Source organism: Tetranychus urticae, chromosome 3, assembly GCF_039701765.1.
Source record: "Tetranychus urticae isolate SD_2017Ah chromosome 3, NJAU_TeUrti_SD_1.0, whole genome shotgun sequence".
Lineage (NCBI taxonomy): Eukaryota > Metazoa > Arthropoda > Arachnida > Trombidiformes > Tetranychidae > Tetranychus > Tetranychus urticae.
This window is the reverse complement of record NC_142960.1, coordinates 14,590,715-14,605,636: the sequence shown is the minus strand read 5'-3', so window position 1 is coordinate 14,605,636 and position 14,922 is coordinate 14,590,715. Positions and strand designations below refer to the sequence as shown.

The 14,922-nt window shown below is 33.5% G+C and overlaps 4 protein-coding genes across 4 annotated transcripts; 1 reads left to right on the top strand and 3 right to left on the bottom strand.

Moving 5' to 3' along the window:
- Positions 1–711: 711 nt before the first annotated feature.
- On the bottom strand, positions 712–1,981 carry LOC112538591 (uncharacterized). Its single transcript, XM_089268887.1, has 3 exons — positions 1,805–1,981; positions 1,505–1,737; positions 712–1,439 (listed from the first exon to the last, which is right to left on the bottom strand). The coding sequence occupies exons 1-3, from the start codon at positions 1,845–1,847 to the stop codon at positions 741–743; spliced, it is 975 nt and encodes a 324-aa protein (XP_089125013.1). The 5' UTR covers positions 1,848–1,981; the 3' UTR covers positions 712–740.
- On the bottom strand, positions 1,867–3,123 carry LOC149093449 (uncharacterized). Its single transcript, XM_089268888.1, has 2 exons — positions 2,299–3,123; positions 1,867–2,243 (listed from the first exon to the last, which is right to left on the bottom strand). The coding sequence occupies exons 1-2, from the start codon at positions 2,891–2,893 to the stop codon at positions 2,008–2,010; spliced, it is 831 nt and encodes a 276-aa protein (XP_089125014.1). The 5' UTR covers positions 2,894–3,123; the 3' UTR covers positions 1,867–2,007.
- A 3,843-nt stretch (positions 3,124–6,966) lies between these two features.
- LOC107363976 (uncharacterized) lies at positions 6,967–7,674 on the top strand. Its single transcript, XM_015931250.3, has 2 exons — positions 6,967–7,364; positions 7,464–7,674. The coding sequence occupies exons 1-2, from the start codon at positions 7,118–7,120 to the stop codon at positions 7,610–7,612; spliced, it is 396 nt and encodes a 131-aa protein (XP_015786736.2). The 5' UTR covers positions 6,967–7,117; the 3' UTR covers positions 7,613–7,674.
- Positions 7,675–12,338: 4,664 nt separating this feature from the next.
- Positions 12,339–14,409, bottom strand: muc (dihydrolipoamide S-acetyltransferase muc). Its single transcript, XM_015931330.3, has 5 exons — positions 14,190–14,409; positions 13,802–14,120; positions 13,176–13,654; positions 12,837–13,114; positions 12,339–12,774 (listed from the first exon to the last, which is right to left on the bottom strand). Exons 1-5 carry the CDS (start codon positions 14,336–14,338, stop codon positions 12,485–12,487), a joined length of 1,515 nt encoding a protein of 504 aa, XP_015786816.2. The 5' UTR covers positions 14,339–14,409; the 3' UTR covers positions 12,339–12,484.
- Between the last annotated feature and the right edge of the window lie 513 nt (positions 14,410–14,922).

Sequence of the window (14,922 nt, the reverse complement as noted above, 5' to 3'; positions counted from 1 at the left end):
GTCATACAATTCCCATAGTAAGAATTAACAAGATTTTCTATGTTCCATAGTTAAGTTCAAGCTGTGTATTACTGAGGGCATACACTTTTGTGAATTGAATTTACTAAAGATTTTAGCAATTAAGCAACTAAACGCTATCACGATCAGAATAGAAAATTATTCGCGTATGGTTGTAATTTCAGATGAAACTTAGAAAAAACATGCTATGGTAATACAAAACAAGCGAAAATTTCTTACAATTACTATTGCGCGTTTTTAATAGCATTCCAAAGCATTTTTTCTATGGGTACATTATTTTACACATGAAAACTGAATAATGTATTGCTAAAAATTTGACATCATACTTTTCAGTAGCTGATGTCTAATTGTTATGGGCTTGACATGGCTAAACTTGTTCAGCGTCAAAAAATTGATAGGATTAGATCACTTCTACAATAAAATTCATTGTGTTTTGCGTATAATCGTAGTTAAAAATTACTAAAATTCAAGCAAGTTTTATATTCAAATATAAATTTATTTTTTGAGGCCATGATATGGGAATAACAATGTTTTAACTTGTTTTCAATGTAAAAATATAATAATCTTGTTGTAAGAAAAATTGAAAGTGAATAAGATTCTGGATAAAAATGATTAGATTTGATTCAGATGTGCTTCTCTAAAAGCAAAAAAGCGAATATGTTCATAATATGAGATCAATATGAGATCGATAAGAAAACTATTTGGGTAACAGTATTAGTGTATCATTGGTAGGTTCGCGAGAAGTATGAACTTTTTTCACGGTTGAGCATTGATAAAAAATCCGTACCAGTAGATGTATTTGAAGTATTGATTATGTTTCCAATCGAGGAAAAAACAGGGGCTTTCGCTACAGCAGTACTCATTTCCTTACTAGTGCTTGAGCTTTTTCTTGATTCATCATCTTTGGAATTATCAACACTTGATCCTGATATGGCCTTAGCATGGTGTGTGGTTGTGTTTGCCTCACTAGTTGAAGTAAGCTGAAGAGGCGAAGCTGAGTTGGATGCTGCAAGCTTAACCTGTTTTGGTGATTTGTTGAAATAGGTTGAAATATCAGCTTGGTCACGTTTGCCTGACTTGAATTCCCGTCCCATTTGATTAACAGGTCGTCTAACTAAATATTCCCAACCATTTTTGGATACAAATATCTTGTCTAAGAAGCCAACAACAGCTCGTAATTTATTTTCATCTTCTTGAGCGATTGTTGGTCTTGAATTTTTCGTTGATCCGCCTGTGGCCACAGCAATTCCATGACAACCAAGTGCTTGATAACTCAATTTTTGGATCCCAACCGTTTCCTTTGCGATTGTATTTATGATACTTGAGACGCATAAACGTTGCTTGAAAATTGCTGAAACAATCTTTTCTTTAGATTCTTTATCCACGCCAGGAAATTCAATAGATAGGAAATTTTTTCTCCACTTTAGATGAAATAAATAGGTATAAGTATATATCACAAAAGATTAAACAAAAAGGAAAAATTTACCTCATTATCAAGCTTTATGTTGGCTATGCGTTTCTCAGCGTACGTAGTATAATCCTTAGCAGATCTCAATGTCCATTCAACAGGATATTCTGAATTCCCCATGGCCATGGTGTTGCCAGTTGCACCTTCTAAAGATAATAATCTCATGTTCATTTGTTGAAACGAAGCTTCCAATGAATTGAGTCTTTGATTGATTAACAAAAAAAGATCAACTTGACTAGGGTTAGAAGCGTCTGAAATGGAAACAAAATTTAACTCATTAGTATTTTATGATAGGCTGTTAAAATTATATAATCTTACCTTCATTGCTCTCGAAGTCATCGAAATTGTCAGATAATTCCATTTCAAAAAATTTAATCAAACCAAAAAATAATTAACAAATCAATTATAACACAAATAAATCAAAAATTGGAATACAGTGAAAAACACGCTTAGCTTTTTAGCTAAATAAGGGACCGATTAGTAATTACAACTTGTTAACTTGACTCATGGCCCCAGCATGGTCACATTTCAATTTCTGAGTCTAAATTTTCATTTGAATTTTCACGGATCCTCTTAGATGAAGTTTCTTCATTTACCTCAGTCGCTTCTCCAGTCAAGTGTGTTTGATCACTTTCGCTTTGCATATTATTTCTTTTTCTTTTCCGTTCTCTTCCACTTTGGTTTACAGGACCCCTGACAAGCACTTCCCAATTTGTGGGGTCACTGAAAAGATCTTTTCCGAAATTTTCTAGTATAGCTTAAAAACCGATTTAATGAGTAAATGCACATTTTTTCACATGGCCATGTCTTACCTCTCAAAATTTTTTCTTCAATTTCAGGAATGATGAGTGATCTTTCTCCTTCTCTTGCAGCTCGAACTGGCTTTCCTCGATCACCAAGCAAATGAGTTTTTAGCTTATCTCCATAGATTATTCTTGCTAATGAAATGACGGTTTTTGATACTGATTTGTTATTCTTCAATAACTCCTTACGAACTGCATCTGCTTGTTCAGCGGATAAGTATGGCCATTCCATGTTCTTGATGCGTTTACGCCAGCGTGTATCATTTCGACAGTTAGATATTTCAGTAAGGGCCACATCAGTAATTTTTAGAGATGGATCACGAAAATCTCCGCTTGTATTATGTGTAGATTCAAGTTTATCCTCAACATTAGTGAAACGTTCATTAGTTGAATTTATTAACTGATCGATTTTGCTCGACAAAGCTTCAATGCTCCTCTTCAGAGAGTTCAAAAGCGATGTCACTTCTTTTCCATCTAATGGATAGCTATCAATTACACGGGATGAACTTGCTGTGCTACCATGGCCATGAGCTGGAGGATTTCTTCTTGGGTGTGTCATTGTTAATGAGCCTGATGACATTGCTCTTAACTTTTGCTTACACATTGATAAACTTGAGTAAAACAGTATTTTGACATGATCATTCACACCAGTTGGATCGGATACATTAACAGAGTTATTTATTTTTTCTCTTATCTCGATACGATTTTTTGAGAAGAAAATGGCTTGAACAATCCGAGCATCATTGCGACCATCACTGTCCTGCACAATGACATGGCCATCTTGAATGAGAAAGAAATGAATTCAAATTTAATATACAATTTCACTTAAAAGAAAAGAAAAGAAAATGAAAGCATACTCACCATTTGTATCTACAGTGTAATCTGAATCAACTGGCTCAACGGACGTAGTCATTTTCAAAATTGGAATGAAAAGATTAACAGCTCTTTACTGTTTAAATACATCAGATTATCTCTAGGGAAATGTTATGAGATTAGTTAATCTCTGGTAAATTTATATCATGACTTAAACAGGTTTTGTCAATCATTGATTTGTCAATCTTTTGTTAAAGTGGATTAACAAGGTATGAAATAATCAATTTGCAGTAATATGGGTGTACTGTAGTAATGTCAAACACATTTTACTTGCTTAGCAATGATAAGACAACGTTTACATTGTCGATTTTCTTCAAGTTCGTACCTCAGAAGAAAAGTTAAACAAAATAGTTCTGTTTCCTTTAGTGATTCACAAAATTTACAAGAAAATAACGATGATCATCATGATGATTCAACAGATGAATCTGAATTTTATCAAAGTGATTTGGTTGACGACGAGCCTGGTATGGCCATAGTAACGCCAGACTATGATTACTGTGCTGCGATTTCAAGATTACTCCATGAAGTTAATATTTCAGATTCAAGTCAACGAAAAATTTATAATTTTATTCGTCAAATTGCAAGAGAAAGAGTTTATCTTCCCTCTTTCAGTGAATACGATAAAGAGATTCAGAAAAAATATGCCATTAGGCTGAAAAAATTAATATACTGTGATTTATGTATCACCTTCACTCTCAATTCAAAAACCTGTGAATGCTTGTGTGAACCTGGTGAACTAAGAGTTTTCAACCTTCATGATACTATCAGTTTATTAGTGCGTTTGAATAAAGAATATCTGATGACCAGCAATATGGCCATAACAAGTAACAATCATGGTACCTTTGTTGGTTCAAAACGGTACCATGATATTTGGCGAGACACTGAAGGACAAGACTTGATACGTATTACGCTGATTTTTAACATTGATGATGCTTCTTTTGTTAAGTCATCCCGAACAACTTCAACGCCTATTTCCTTTGTTATTGCTGAATTACCGGAACATCGTCGGTATTGTAAAATGAATGTATCCATTTCAGGACTTTGGTGGGGCCATACTAAAGTCAAGTATGATTCTTTATGGTTACATTCAGTTACGAAAGAGATGGATGAATCCAACTCTTTCCAGATGACTATTGATGATTCGGGTGTCAGTTCATTTCTATGTGTAGTGCGAATCGGAGCCATAGTTACTGATTCAGTCGCAAAACCTAAAATTATGAACACTATGCAATTCAATGGAAGTTATGGATGTCCATATTGTTTGCATCCGGGTGTTTCAATGCCTACAAGACGAGGTGGAACTACCATGTGCTATCCATGCCATGAAAATGCATACGAGCTGAAAAATCATGACTTCTATGTTGATGCTGGTTCAAGGGCATTAGAATCTGGAAACGCTTACATGGGAGTGAAAGGGCCATGCTCACTGTCCCAATTCATCAAAATACCTGATAGCTTTCCAATTGATTATATGCATTGTGTTCTAGAAGGGGTATTCAAGACACTAGTAAGCATTAAACCATTCAATTCAGGACCAGTTATAAAGAAAATGGATGAAATTGGCCGAAAAGTAGCATTACCGCATGAATTTTCACGTAAATTCAGAAGCTTCACAGATCTAGCTTACTGGAAGGCAAGTGAGTGTCGAACCTTTTTGTTGTTTCTTACACCACTACTCAAGAACTGCGTCGACCCAGATAGCTTTCATCTAATCATTTCCCTTTCCACGGCTTTACGCTTACTGACAAGTTCCAACATATGCAACCATGACATTTCCATGGGTGAGGATCTTATCAAGATCTTTGTATTAGCTTATCAAAAAATTAATGGAGAAGAATCAATGCGATTCAATATTCATTTGTTAACACATTTAGCTGATCAAACGAGAAACATGGGATCTTTAAGTAATACATCGAGTTTCGTGTTTGAGGATAACATATTCAAAATCAAGAGGACTTTCCACGGCAACCGTGGTCAGAACGCACAGATGGCTGATCGATATATTCGTTTCAAGTCTCTCCAGATAAATGACAATAACATGGAATGGCCACATCAAAGCGCTTTCGTAGGACCTTTCCATTTAATTGGTAGACCAGTTAAAAATAAGATTATCGAGCCGATCATATTACGAATGTTGAAATCTCGCTATAGTCGTATCACTATCGCAGATATAACAGTGTACACAAGAGTTAAGAAAAATCATACTGTTTACCATTCTATTGATTATAAATTCAGACGTAAATCAGCAAGCTATAATTTTCATTATCTTGACAAAAATACTCTTGAGAAGAGGTATGGTGAGATTCAATACTTTATTCACTTAACACATGAAGTTACCGATCGTGGCCATGATATGATATTCACAGTGTTTCGTGAATATATAAATTATCATAAACAATCGCTCTTCACAGGTCTTCATAAACTGAAAATTGCTGAGCTGAAAAAGGTACCAACAATAGTCAAAAACACACAGCTTTTTCACAAAGTGAAACGTTCTGATAAGTTTAATCTGCTGGAACTACATGATATTGTTGGCAAAGCTATTGTGGCCATAGATTCAATCGCAGCAGAAACTTATTACGCTACTGCAATTGATTCAATGTTTGAGCACGATTGACCTAGTAATATCATACTAATATGATATTGGTTTAAAGGTGCACAAGAACATTGAAATGACCCTGCTATGGCCATAAGCAGGCAACAAAACTAGAGAAAAATATCAATTTTTAGATAAAAGAAGAATTAAAAGATTAAGAAATTATCAAGAAACCAACAAACAGAATGATAAATTAAACATATTATGTTTATATTAAACCGTTATTGCATTCAAATTAAACCCTTGCTTGAATTTTTTTGTCTTAAGTTGAGTAATATTTTATCAAGTTATGATTCAAATCCTAATGCCTCAAATTTTTGCTGCGTTATTACTCTCAATTTGTCATGATACTGGCAAACCAGAGGCCATGACAATTACGCGCCTCCATTTTCAACCCGGGTAATATTTTGAAGATTATGATGGGTATGTTGCTCTTATTGAACCAAAAATTAACTGTTGCCTTTTTTAAATATTACCTTATTAGGTTCTGCTTCTGCCCCTTGGCAAATGTTCTACTTGTTTTTTAAGCAAATTATCAAAACCCGTAATTCGGTGATCGAAACTGTATCTGCGCCTTTGGTTTGGTCAACTGATAAATTTTTCACTGGTTTGGAAACAATGCATAAAGTGCGAGTGCATTTAACAAGAAGAATGGCAATTACCAAATGTCAACTTAATTTTAACTGTGGTGTTGCTAGTTCCTATGACCCTTAGTAGCGTAAATTATGATGCTCCACTCTTGGACTGTGATGCATAATCTGCTCTTCATAAACTTTCGATTGATGAAATTGTGAATCTCAAGGCAAAAATGTAACATTTTGGTGGACAGTTTGCAAAGTCCACGAATTTGTGCATTTCATCTTCTCGTATTATTATGGTTGGCGAAATGGATTATTTATCTCCCGAAAGCTTGTATTTATCGATTGAGAATTGATAGATGAAAGACTCGAAATTCATAACCTATTACATACACATTTGACATGTGGACCTTTTTTGCAGGTTCAAATAAAGATACATTTCATGTAAAACTAAATGCTTTTTATGAAAAATTATCTCAATGTAAGAACTCGAAATCGTTTAATGTCAAGTTTAAAGCAAGGAATCTGGAAGCTGAGGGTAAAATCATGAAAAGTAAAGTCAATCATTTTGTAAATAAGTGATCGAAACCGGATTTCTATTTTCTGCCCTAATGTGCATTTGAAGATGAGAGTCCTTTTTGATGGGAAGCTGTACAATTACTTGTTATCATTACCGCAAAAGGCCCAATACCGTTAGACTAGTTTTTATATTCATCTATTCATATTTGAAAATGAAATAAAAATCTCAACATAAACAGATTTCAACTATACAAATCGACTAATGATTCAATGTACTTCACTTTACTCAACAAAAATGAAGTTACATTCACCAAGTTGTTTCATTTTATTTTTGTGTCTTTTGTGCCAAATTAACTTTTTGTTTGTTTCATCGCTTCCTCTACAAGTTACATCGTCATTACCAACTTCACTCACAAATGTGAACTCATCGATTCCACATAATTATATCACAACTGAATGGTCAAGAAATGGCAAAGTTGAACTTCGAGATGAGTTTCCTGACGACCAAAGTAAGTTATTTCGATGATTATCTAAATTATCAAAGTACTAGCTTCCATTGACCAGACTACATACTGTATTAACTTATGTGCTTTGTTGTATCATTACAGACAATTTAAGCCCTGGTAAGCTTGTTGCAAACGGTGTTGCACGAATGATCAGAGCTTATAATAGTGTAGTCGAAACTATCTTCCTGCCTTTCAATTTGGCAACTGAAGTATTTTTCGCTGGTTTGGAAAAGTTGTATCCAATCGGTTGAATTTTCGGACCATGTAAATCTTCATTGAAAAATGAAATAAAGACACGTTTGTCATGAAAGAAGCGAATATGTTTTCTCATCAAATTATTAATAATAATAAGTCGTTGTTTTCACAACTAACTCAATCAGCATTGTATTTATTCATAAGCTAAAGATGTAAAATCTTTCAATTTGAAGTGAAGGTAAGAAATTTAGAACCTGGTAAGTGAATCTTAAAGGCAGGGCCAAATTTTGTTGATAACAGGACCTAAACCGGATTCCATCAGGCCTTATGTGCATTTCAAAGTTGAATTAAAAATTTAGTGCCACTTATAGTAAATTATCAATAGGCTTTTGCAGTAGCTATGAAGCGATTCTGACTTTTCTTCCGTTTAGATTCATCTTTATATGTTCAACTTACAGTTATTGATAAGTTATTAACAACAACCAAAACATGTTGACATCCCAACAAATGAGTATCATAAGTATTCTGATGCTATGCCATTGTACTTCAATTGTTTGGTCTGCTCCGTTACCACGAACTGAACCATCAATATTAAGTGTAATATCCTACTCGATAGGTAGATATATGTTCGACGATTTTCACAACGCATCTCCTTTCCGACAATTTCTAATAGATTCTTATTTTCGTAAGTATAATCAAGTTTCACTTGCAAAAGTTTCAGTGAAAAAAAGTTTATTAGTTCATAAGACATGAAAAAATAATAGTCATTGACTTAATTTTAAAAAGCTGTGCAACAAATGAAGTTTGAACAAACTTATTCTAATAAAATATTTAAATCTTTCAGGGCTCACTGCTCCGATAAATTTGCTGCGTATGACGCCTCTAGTGCAAGTTGTTGAAGAGGTTCTTGAGAAAAATCGACCGAAGCTAAATGCGGTCAAATTCATTGGTCAACGTTTTAGGAAATTTTTGAAAAACATAAAGGAAAACTATTCTTAGTTTGATCTGTGAATAATTTCATTATCAAAATATAATTTATTCAATGAAACAATTTTGTTTCTGCTGTCATTTAACTTTTCATTGTTTCACATTTTACATGTAAACTCTATTTAATGTCTAAATAAAGAGGAAATTTTTATAAAACTAACGTTTATGTCGCTTTGAAAATTATTAAATAACTCAATGAAAATTGCATGTATTCATAGACTTACTCATCTTTCAACAGCAAATTGATGTGAATTTTGAATCTGATGAGGAAATATTTTAATAGTTCAGGTGATATTTAATAACATGATCGGAACCGGATTTGTGTTTTGCTGCCCCAAATGAAATGAAATTTGAAAGAGAGTCCTTTTTGATGGAAAGCTGGTCAACTATTACTTGCTATCTTTCTTTCAAAATAATGCCGGATTCCGTTAGATATGTTTTATATTCATTTATTTGAAAATTTTCCAAAATTTCATGATCAACATTTGCAACTATTTGAATCAACTAATTAGTTTGCCCGAATCTTAACTTTACTCAACAAAAATGAAGTTACATTTACCAAGTTGTTTCATTTATTTTTTGTGTCTTTTGTGCCAAAGTAACCTTTTATTTGTTTCATCGCTTCCTCTTCAAGTTACATCGACATTACCAACTTTAGTAACAAAAGTGAACTCATCGACCTCAGATAATAATAATATAACTGAATGGTCAAGAGCTGACAAAGTTGAACCTCGATCCTTTTTTCCTTGCTTTCTATGTATCAAGTATAGTAAGTTAATATTTTGAAAATTACTATGAGTATGTTGCTCTTATGGACTAGATGACTTATTAATTGTGGCTTATTTGTCATATCATTACAGGTGATCTTTCTTTACCGATGAAGTTTTTTTACGTCGCTTTTGAGCAAATCATCAAAACCCGTAATTCGGTGATTGAAACTGTATCTGTGCCTTTCGTTGAGTTAACTGAAAAATTTTTCTCTGGTTTGGAAAGGATGCATAAAAGGCTGGTAGATAAAACAAGAAGAGTGACAAACAACTAATGTTAACTTAATTGGGCATTTGATAGTTGATTTGATTCTTAGTATCGTAAAGGAGTATTTATAAAAACTCTGACTTTTGAGTTAAGAGCAGGGACTTTGAGGATTTTTAGGGGCATAAAAACTGAGTCATTTACTGCTATTAAAAAATTTCTCTGATCGACAGTTTTCGAGAAAATCGAGGTCAAAGTCGAAACTTCGATCGCCTTTTGAACAGTTATGGAATTAGATTTTTTTATGAAACTCATTTTTCTGACGTAACTTTTAATGGCCAATCAGAATATGCACTTATTTTTGAAAATAAAGTTCTCTGTTTTGGTACGACAGATCAGCCTCGATTTTCACTTAAATCGACCGCGATCAGTGACCGTAATAGTAAGAGAGATGAAACTTATTATTTGGGCATAAAAATTGTTGGTTCATATCGTGAATCGAAAACTTTTTTCAATTTATCAACAGTTCTCTTGATTTTGGCCATTGGCCTGAAAACTTTGAGCCTGAATATTTCGATAATGATAGCACTTACGACAATTATTTTTTGACTAATCAATAGATTCCAATATAAGCTATGATATATCAAAGTTATAGCTAGCTGATAAGTCGTAGCATTTCGTTATTCATGCTTTTAGATTTGATAATTGATTTTTGAATTTGAGTTATGACTCGAACACAAATCATATGATGTGTTAGAAGAATTATTCATTATTTAATGAATAAGCTCCTATTTTCTTATGCTTTCAATCATATTATCTTATAGCACATATTGGAATCTATAGATTGGTCAAAAAATAATTGTCGTAAGTGCTATCATTATCGAAATATTCAGGCTCAAAGTTTTCAGGCCAATGGCCAAAATCAAGAGAACTGTTGATAAATTGAAAAAAGTTTTCGATTCACGATATGAACCAACAATTTTTATGCCCAAATAATAAGTTTCATCTCTCTTACTATTACGGTCACTGATCGCGGTCGATTTAAGTGAAAATCGAGGCTGATCTGTCGTACCGAAACAGAGAACTTTATTTTCAAAAATAAGTGCATATTCTGATTGGCCATTAAAAGTTACGTCAGAAAAATGAGTTTCATAAAAAAATCTAATTCCATAACTGTTCAAAAGGCGATCGAAGTTTCGACTTTGACCTCGATTTTCTCGAAAACTGTCGATCAGAGAAATTTTTTAATAGCAGTAAATGACTCAGTTTTTATGCCCCTAAAAATCCTCAAAGTCCCTGCTCTTAACTCAAAAGTCAGAGTTTTTATAAATACTCCTTATGATCTATTTCATTCTAACATTTGGGCTTTCAGTTTCAGTTGCTTTAAACGAACGTATGCACTTTAACGTAAGCTAGTTGACCAAATTGTTTGTACATTAAATAAAGATACATTTTTTTATAAAAATTTCGTAGACTTTGAACAATCAACTGAAAATTTTATTTATGTATGAACTTTGATCTCTCAGCGTTCAAGACCAAATTTGTAATAAACACGGAAACTGGCGAGTAAATTATGAAAAGTAAGGTCAAATTTTGACATAAACATGACCTGAACCGGAATTGTAGCTTATCTGGCCTAATGGGCATTTTAAAGGAAGTCTTGTTTGATATAAAGCTGATACTTTGGGGTGAAAAATGCCCGATTCCGTTAGACTAGTTTTCAAATGAAACAAAAATCTTAGCAAACATTATTGCAAAAACATCAACCTTGCACAGCAATGTGAACTCATCAATTACAGATTATTTCACACAACTGAATGACCAAGAAACGACAAAGTTGAAACTCGAATTGATGTGCAGCCTGTCTCGGGTAAGTTCACTAAAAATCCAAATTTTATTGTCATTTTTACTCATTTATCAGGCGATTAACTGTCGCTCTTTGATGATCTCTTTACGGCTGTGTGAATTTTACTACAGCCAATATTTGACAGTCTCTTTAAGCCAGTCCTTGGAAGTCAATTATTTCGGCCAACGCAAGATTTCACCACCGATTAACTCGATGACTGGTTTTTAAAATAACTATAGAGCTTTGTATATAAAAGTACAGCATACAGAATATTAATTGTTAAATGATAAATCTGTGAGCTTGATGTGCCTTTTGTAGTGCAAATTATGATATTAATTTATTCAATTTTTATTTTTAAATTTTTTGTTTGTATATTATATTTTCCGTTTTTAGCTCAATTCGATCAACAAAATTGAGCATTATTATTAATTTGGAAGTTCAGTTTTGACTTCAAGTTAAAATCAAGGTCCAACTTCAAAGGAACTGCCAAAAATTACTAAACCAGTTGAGGTTCAACAAATGATATTAATTGAATTAAAAGTCAGTAACCTGTAGTTTTGTTATCATTAATCTCGCGCACTTAATTCATTGAGTTCACAAATCAACTAATCAACTAATATCCTTAAACTAACAAATATTTATTGTCAATGATAATCTAGATAGTTCTTTGAAATTATTTGATTCATATTTGCCTATTGAAGTTTGCCTGGTTCTCAGTCTGGATAAGTACACTTAAGTGTAAAATTAACTGGTATGGCATATAAATAATGTTTAGTTAAAGTTGCAAAAGGATTGAGTTTTCTGACTGAAAAAAGCACTGAATGTTTACTATTATTTCTAAGATTCCTTTGTAGTCTAGAAAATCAATTATTTTATAATAAGAGTTCTTAGTAGGCCAATAAGGAAATAAAGAGTGACACAAACAATTGTTTTTCAGCTGTGTCCCAAATGTAAAGAAAATGGTTTTACCAGTTAAATCAAGACAAATTAACAAGTTTAACAGCAAATAATATTTAAAATAAATTACAAACAGACTAAACCTATTAAATAGGAGGTAAAATCAAATACGGGACTAAATTCATTCAATTCGGGGAGAAAATGGCAACTGATAAAAGTGATTAATTTAGATAATCATTGTGACAGGATCCTCTAAAAATCGTTTAAAATGCTGAAGCCATTGAGCTCCCACAGCTCCATCCACAACTCTGTGATCACAGCTAAGAGTGACATTCATAACATTAGCTACTCTAAATCCGCCGTTATCATCAGGTACAACTTTCTTCTCGGCAGCACCGACCGCTAATATACACGATTGAGGAGGGCTGATTATGGCACAAAAATGTTTCACTCCAAACATTCCTAGGTTTGAGATGGTGAAAGTACCTCCTTGGAACTCTTGAGGTTCCAATTTGCCTGTCATTTAAAAAATAAACTTTTATTAGAAAATTTTCGGTTTAGGTATCAAAATGACTCACCGTCTCGAGCTTTGGCAGCTAAAGCTTTAGTTTGCTCGCTAATTTCTTTGACTCCTTTGCTTTCAGCATTAAAGATGATTGGTGTTATAAGACCTCTATCAGTGCTTACAGCAATTGAAACATCTACATTTGAATATTGACGGATGTATGATTCTTGCCAGGATGAATTGGTCTCTGGTACTTTCCTGCATGCTAAAGCAGATGCTTTTATAACAAAATCATTCACTGAAACCTTTACGTTTTCCTTGTTGAGCATTTCGTTAACGCGTTTCCTTAAACTATAGAAAAAAGAATGAAAATGTCAATATAAAAGCATAAGAAAAAGCAAACAAAGCATACTTGAGGAGTTGATCCATTTCAATATCGACAGTTAAGTAATAATGAGGAATAGATTGCTTGGACTGTAATAAGCGTTTTGCGATGGTTTGACGCATTCCAGTAAGAGGTATGTCAACGAAAGAACCTCCAGCGACTGGAGCCACGTTAGTTGGTGTTGTTGTTGATGATGATAATACATCTTGGGCAATAATTCTTCCTCCTGGACCTGAACCTTGACCAATTGCTGAGAGATCAAGACCTTTTGATGATGCTAAGGCCTTGGCGAAAGGACTAGCAAAGATTCTTCCACCGGCTGGAGCACCACCAGCAGAGAATGCAGGCTGTTGTGGAACATTCTGCGGCACGGGTTGTGGAGTTTGTTGCACAGGAGGTTGTGAAGACGACTCTTCAGCTGCTTTGGGTTTTACAGAAGATTCTGAAGGTACATAGTCTTTGAAGGCAGCAACATCCTCTTGATTTTGAACAATGATGCACAACAACTGTAAATAAAATGAAGAATGGTAATTAATGATGATTGTCTATGTATTCTTAAAAGCTCTAAAAATGCAATTTTGTAAGTACCAAAATAAAAATTGGAAGGTACATCCTAATGATTCAAATTTCAAGAAATTGTAATAAGATCATACTTTTCCAATCGGAATATCTTTGGTTCCAGCAGATACCAATATTTTTGCCAAGTAACCTTCCTCTGGAGTTTCAAAGCCCATAGTAGCTTTATCTGTCTCAATTTCCGCCAGTAAGTCACCTTCATTTAATTTATCACCTTCCTTCTTCTCCCATGAAACTATAGTTCCCAATTCCATGGTTGGAGATAAAGCAGGTAATGGGACCGGTGTATGCTCGGGTAAATCTCCAGATGAAAAACATCTTACACTAGTAAATTGCAAAGGTCTACCATATAATGAACCAGAATGAAGGCTATACTTCCTATCAAATTTGATGCACCTAGAAATATGAGAATAGATGGTTTAATTAACATTAAATGGCAAGAAGGAAATAATTAAAACAACTTACGATGCTAGCTTTGAAGATGAATATAATCGAGTATTACGAGAGGTTACCTTGAAATTAACTAGAGACTCTAGATCTCTAGTAATTACCGTTGATAACTTTTTAGCATTGATAGAATTAGCTCTAGCCGAAATGAAAGTTCGAAACATCATGTAACAATATTAACAAAACAAATCAAACAATTAAATAATTACTGAAAGAAGGTCGTAGGTCCAGACAACAAAATCAAATGACTGAAATGACTTTACTTTGGTAACCTGAAAACGAAAAGGCGCGCAGCTTGAAATAGTAAAATCAATCACGTCTCTGAAACATGATTACCATTGTATTTTTAATCAACCAATCAAGTAAATAGCAATAAATATCGATTCTCTCATTCAAATAATCGAAAATGTATCATCAACATTCGCAATTATTAATTTATCGTCAAGAATTATCAAGATATTAAATTCTATCCACTAACATTCAATGATTTATTTCAGTTTTAGATAACCGATATTTTAATGATAGGCCTGATTGTGATTCATGCTATTCTCTAGTCTTTAATTAACATCTCATCGATGATAATTCAAAACATTAGCAACCCAGGACTTGTTAATCATTAAATTGTCAACAAATGTAAGTGATTAACTTGCAATGATCTGCTACCAGGATCGACTCAGTTGCTCATCATGATCTCAGCCATGTGCAAACAGTACATCTTCCAGACAGTACAGTACAATCATCATTACAGACC